The sequence below is a fragment of the Vombatus ursinus genome, unplaced genomic scaffold, assembly GCF_900497805.2.
Source record: "Vombatus ursinus unplaced genomic scaffold, bare-nosed wombat genome assembly UNPS02014818.1, whole genome shotgun sequence".
NCBI classification, from domain to species: Eukaryota; Metazoa; Chordata; class Mammalia; order Diprotodontia; family Vombatidae; genus Vombatus; species Vombatus ursinus.
In genome coordinates, this window is record NW_020954596.1 from 3520348 (window position 1) to 3526390 (window position 6043).

Here is a 6043-nt window from a genome sequence, read left to right on the forward strand (position 1 = left end):
TGGCTGGTGAAGGTTGCAGGGAATTGGGATGGCTCAAAGAGGGAAACTGGGGGGGGAGGGGAAGGGAGGAGAAAAGGGGGATGGTTACAATGGTCTCCAAGTAGAAACTGGTACAGAACCTAGGGAAAAGGGAAAAAAGGGGCTTGTGATGGTTGATTGCAAGCCTTCAGCAGCCTGTACCACCTCTATCTCAAAATTTAATGCAGTGTTCTTCCTGAGAAGGCCAAAGATAGCTGTGACCAAATCATCCATCAGTTTTGGTCACCAGCTCAGGTGGTCCTTAGGGAGGTGGGCTGAAACAGGACGAAGTAGAATAAATCTGAGCCTTGGAAATAATAATAACAACAATAATAAGTAACTAATGTTTATATAGTGCCTACTATGTGCCAGGCACTGTGCCAAGCACTTTACAATTATTGCATTTGATCCTCACAACAACCCTGGGAGGTAGGTGCTATCATTACTCCGATTTTACAGATGAGGAAACAGAGGCAAACAGCAGTTAAGGGACTTGCCCAAGGACAAACAACTAGTATATGAAGCTGGATTTGAACTTAGGTCTTTCTGACTCCAGGCTTGCGGCTCTATCCACTTCAACACCTAGCTGTCACCATCCCACCCCACTCCCAAACCCCAGGATCACGAACTCCTTATGTTCACAGTACATAATGTGTCTAAGAAGAAGTCCAGAAAAGTCTCGGCATAGAACAAGCTTTATGAAGCGTTGAGGATTAGGGAAGGGAGGAAAGAGGCGTGTGGACTCTTCTCCAACAAAGGACAGGCCTAAGATGTGAACTTGGCCACCCACAGAAGTGTTGTCATTCTGGCTACTGCCCCTTCCCTGCTCAAGCCCCTTCATGTTTGAACCCAGTGCTCCTAAGTCCTTATACTGTATCCCTGTGCACCCATACCGTCCCCTCCAGTCATACAATTTGCTAGGCCCCACCTGCTGGCTTTAGACTTTGCCCTAAAACCCAGGGACGATGTAATCCGGCCAGCTCTGTGTCTAAGACCTAAGTCAGGTCAGGGCAGCTCCTGTTGGTGGCTCATCTCCAGGATGGTTCCTTTGGCAGAGATCACTGCAGAGCACAGGCATCCTTGTCATCTAGGTCGAGGTCCTGGGTGGGAGGCTCATTCCCTGGTGAGACTCCAGTCATTTCTTCCCTCAGCTGATTCAGAAGGTCTCGGCTCTCACTCGCAGGCAAGTTACTCAGGAAGTAGGGGGGCGCCAACTCTATGAGCCTGGGAGAGGAAAATATGCTTGACTGCTGTTTCTTACAAAAGGTTATCCTGTCCTTCACTCTTTCCTGATTTGGGAAACTCTTCCCTGAAGGTACTTACTCCTTCCCAAAAGATGCCCAATAATTCCCATAGGGAGAAAAGAGGGCATTAGGGCACTCACATGTGGGGCTCGAGCTCGGACACAATGGAGAGGCAGTTGTCTTGCGAGATGGAAAAGTTATGGTAGAGTACCCAGGGTGGAGGTTGGGCTGGCGGGCGTCGACTTCTGTAGCAGCAGGATGGGGACAACTGGGCCACATGCTTGTGGGTCAGGAGCAGGTAATTGCCAGCCCCATCTGTGTCTCGAGCCACCTGAATGAAGGAGGCCAAAAGGTACAAGTGAAAGGGAAATAGTTGAAAATCGGAAAACGTGATAAGGGGTTGGGAGACAAAGGGGTCAAACCCCAAGTGGATTGCTGCCTCCCCCGAGTCTGACCTTCCTCCCTTAGCCCTAGCCCTCAAATGACCTCACAGAATCTCCCCCTAGCCCCGAGGAATCCCTCTCCTGACCTCCCAAGACCAGCATTCTCAGCTTCTTCCGTTCCTCCCAACCACACCTTGAGGAAGTACCCCGACACCAACGCTCTCTGCAGATTTTTTCGATTCTGTTCAGAGCCAAATGCTGGTGGAGACAGGGGAAGTTCGATTCGACGCATCAGTTCCAGGAGCTCCCCCCGAAATGCCCGGGCCTGGCACAATGCTGCCCAGCTCAGCCCCCGAGCCTGACACCAGTTCTCATCTTCCCCGCCTAGGAGAAACAGGAATCAGCCACCCTAGATTTCCCACGGCCCTCCCTAGGTCTCCATCCCTTACTAGGCATTTTTGCCAGTCCACAGCCCCACAAATTCTACCCCTTGCTATTTTCCATTTCCAGGAAACCTCAGGACTGCTGGGAGTGGGGTGAGAAAGAGAGAAAGGCACTCACTCACTCTGTATAAAGGCCTCATACACCTGAATTAGGGTGCTGTGGTCACCATCTGGATGCTCCAATGCTCGTCGTCGGGCAGCCTCCTCTACACACGTTGGTGGGCCCTCAAACCCAGAGGCAGCTGGAGAGTATGTGGGGGAGGAGGGAACAGAACAGGGTTAGTGGTGTGGGCAGGTAGAATTGTTGTCCCTCGTGGAGCTAAGCTATAAAGACAGCGAAGGAATGTCTGAGCTAGTTACAGTAACTGGAAATGGGGTGTGTTCTTACTGGTGAGCATGGCTGCTAGTGTTAGCATCTCATCCACGCAATCAAATTCACAGGCAGCCAGCAGGGCTTTTGCGAGCTCAGGGGGCAGAGGGAGCTCGGACAGAATGACTCCAAGGTCTGACAGGTCACCATCATCATCCAATGCAGCCAGATAGTCCAGATCTTCCAGAGCCTGCATTAGAGCCTCTGGGGCTAGAGAGGACACAGGGTGTCAGAGCTGGAGGAACTTCTGAGGGGTCCAGCATCTCACTTGTTCATGAGTAGGTTGTCTCACCGGGCCGGTCCAGAAAGTGACACTCTCCTGGCTCTGCAATGTGTCTCCTCTTCAGCAATAGCACTAATCGGCTTAGATTTTCCTCACATACCCGAGGTGGAGGAACTGAGGGAGCTCTTAGCTCCAAGAAAGACTTAGGATATAGGCAGAGACAGGATCCTGAAGGGAGAAAATGAAGGAAGGATTCAGACAGGGGGCCTCTTCTTTGTCCTCATTTGGGGGGAGGGGTCCTTGTCTTGGATTTTAGTTGGAACAAATGAGCTTCTTACCTAGTGGGGAGCCTTTGGTTCTCCGCCTCCTGGCTTCTGCTTGGCTTTTGCTGATTGGCCTCATCACTTGGGATTCAGCCCGGATCTGAGGATTGTAAACCTATCCCCCACAGGTCCCAGATACAGTCAGGGTCTGCTATTTCCAGCCCAGCCAGCCCTTTCCACTCTCACCCTCACCCCCTGCTCAAAGGCAGAGACCCTTTCCCTCACATTTCGAAGCTCCAACCCTGAATCAATGACATGGTGGATTGAGGGGATCGAGAAAGATGAGTCGGCCAGCCAATGAGTGACCACAACCTTCCGAGGGCCTCCCTCCACATCCTCGTACACAGCCTGGACTGCCCGGCCAAGCCCAGCATGTAGTGGCAGCACCTGAAATTGGGTCACCTCAGGACCCAAGTGCTCTGCCTCCTTTCGAAGACATTCACAGCACCGCAAAATGTCCTGTGGAAAGGTGGGGAGGTGCTGGTATTAAGAGAAGGCACTGACTCTAAGACTTCCTTTCAGCATCCCCCATGATCCCACTCACCTCCTCACTGGGCAGGTAGACCAGCACATCCCCTGGAGCCCCACCCTGGTGTAACTCCAGCACAGCTTGGCAGGCAGCACCCACTAGATCAGTGGGAGCAGGATCCCTGTACACAGGAACAGGGCCCTCTTCAGGCCCCCGAGCCACCCGCACCACAGGAGGGTTACCCCAAAAGGCACTGAGCTTAGGTTCAAAGGCTGGATCTGTGACCACGACTAATCGTGGGCCCTCGAGGCTGTTTCCCAATCCTGCATCCCGCAATAATCCCTGCAGCACATCGGAAGCCACTGTCCGCTCCTGGGCCTCATCCAGTACCAGAACACCCCAAGCTCCTGCTCCTCGGGCTGAGGCTGCTTCCTGTAGCAGCAGCTTGTCCCAGCAGAACCTGTCAACAAAGGAAAAGGAGGGAAGGAGTGGTTAGGAGTCAGGCTAAACATGGCTTGCCCTAGAGGTGTGGCAGTCACTACCAGCCAGGACATCGTGGTGTATGAGTCAGGACTCGCTCATGGATTTAGAACTAAAAGGGAAAAGTCACAGTCCAGTTCCCCCATCAGGGAGAAACTGAGGCACAGAGGGGTTAAGTGACTGGTCCAAGGAAGCAGTGTTTGACTTCTGATCTTCCTGACTCTAAGTAAGCTCAGTGCACTATTCTAATACCTCATCAATACGGTGAAGAGGTTGTGATCTTGTGACATGACACCCTTTCTGGTCCTGAAAACTCAGACCTGTTGAGTTACACTGAAAGGATGAAGGGGAAGGACTTGGGTCCTTGGGTGAAGTGACAAAAGTGCTGTGTTGAGAACAGAGTCAAGGTAGTATAGATAGGAAGAGACAGGTGTCTACAGTAACGCAGGCTCAGCTGATTTCTTCCAAGAAGAGTACTGAGTGAAGGGAGGATTAGGAAAGTGTCAGGAAAGCTGACTGAGCCGGGGAAATGGGCTGGCTGTTAGATTATGTGGAGCACCCCACCTGAGCAGGGTGTCTGGTCCAGTGCAGTCCTCCAAGGGGATGCTGTAGCCAACTTCGTGGCCCAAGCTTAGATCCATTTCATCAGCTACTCGAAGAGCTAGGCTCAGGGCAGCCAAAGGCTGTGGCTGTGAGACCGTCACCCGGCCATACTGGAATCCCCTCGCCAGAGCAAACTCAGCACACCACTGAGGAATCTAGTCGTGAGTCAACAGAGACACAAGCCAGGTTTTAAATTACTCAGGTGGGCTCGCCATGTCCCAAACTCCACCACCACTGCAAGCACTCGAGTTGGCAGCGTTGTGGTAAATGCATGCTCCCTGGGGGCTCTCTGCCTCCCTCCGTCCCCCCTCTCCCCGAACACCCGCCCCGCCCCCACCTGGGTGCTCTTGCCGGAGCCAGGTTCCCCGGACACCAGCACCACACCGCTGGGGCTGCTCTCCAGCTGCTCGAGGAAGCTGAAGCGTGCCGCCCAGACGGGGAGAGCGCGGCGCTGGGCCAGCAGGGTGTAGTATCGAGAGGAGAAGGGGAGTCCGTCATAGGGATTCACGGCCAGGTCCGACCCATCGGGACTCGGGCCCACCTCCTCGGTTGGCCCGGGGGCGTCCGAGGCCATGGCAGCCCAGGCAGGACCTGCAGGAGATCAGCCGGGCAGGACCGGAGGGGGATCAGAGGAGGCGGGCGCCAAAGACACTCCCTCCCCTCGAGCGAGCCCGCCCCCTCCTCCGGACTGACCAAGCCTCGCCGCGGAACACCTAGGGTAGGGACCGGGAGACCTGGACAGGAAAGGATCCAAACCCTGCAGTCAGGTGACGGACTCCAACAGTGCCGGTGGGAAAACGGGGCGGAGTCTGACAGACTCGGGCACCCGCGACCCCCCAGCCTTGGGGGCGGGGCTACCGTCCGCCTTGCCCTCGCCGGACAGCTGGCGGCGCGGAGATGAGGGCGGCCGAGAGCCCGAGGGCCGGCGCAGGAGAGTGTGGCCGGGCCGCCAACCTCGTGGAGTCAAACCTTCGCGAGGAGCCGGAGACCCGGACCGGAACTGGAGACCGCGACACTCGGACGCGGATTTTGCCCTACCGGGCGGACGTCAGGCTCGTCCCAACCCGGCCCACCCTCCACGTTCAGTACAAAGGTAAATTCCGGCTCCACCCTGGAGCCCGGTGTGGGGGGCGTGGCCGCTTCCCCTCCCCCGACGGGTACCGGGAACCCATGGAAACGAGGGCTCCGCCACTCGACACCGAGCATGCGTGAGGCCTACGCAGACAGAGCCAACGCTTTGCATGTCGGGCCCCGACCGCGAAGTGTATCCTGGGATTTGTAGTTTAACTATCAGGGAGCGGTGATCCCGCTTGGTGGTAAGGTTAAAAACCAAGTTTGCCCCTTTTTGTCAAAGGCTTTTGTCAAGCCTTTAATCCGCAGTTTGACTTAACTCGCTAACACCCCCTTGAAAATGGGGATAGATTCCAAGGATCCTCTTCTTTCCCCACCAATTCCCCAATATAACCAATGTCCTAGAACCAAGAAGG

The 6043-nt window shown here is 54.8% G+C and overlaps 1 protein-coding gene across 4 annotated transcripts; it reads right to left on the reverse strand.

Moving 5' to 3' along the window:
• Window positions 1-695: 695 nt before the first annotated feature.
• Window positions 696-5411, reverse strand: DQX1 (DEAQ-box RNA dependent ATPase 1). 4 transcript variants are annotated; one of them, XM_027836004.1, is made up of 12 exons: window positions 5250-5411; window positions 4894-5147; window positions 4518-4711; window positions 3549-3933; window positions 3230-3463; window positions 3020-3119; window positions 2751-2909; window positions 2477-2668; window positions 2211-2330; window positions 1839-2029; window positions 1403-1593; window positions 696-1242 (listed from the first exon to the last, which is right to left on the reverse strand). In XM_027836004.1, exons 2-12 carry the CDS (start codon window positions 5128-5130, stop codon window positions 1077-1079), a joined length of 2169 nt encoding a protein of 722 aa, XP_027691805.1. In that variant the 5' UTR covers window positions 5131-5147; window positions 5250-5411; the 3' UTR covers window positions 696-1076. The 4 variants fall into 4 exon arrangements, with proteins under 4 accessions (XP_027691805.1, XP_027691806.1, XP_027691804.1 ...); XM_027836005.1 differs by lacking the exon at window positions 5250-5411 and having other exon boundaries at window positions 1839-1903; window positions 4894-5222; XM_027836003.1 differs by lacking the exon at window positions 5250-5411 and having other exon boundaries at window positions 4894-5222.
• Window positions 5412-6043: the final 632 nt, after the last annotated feature.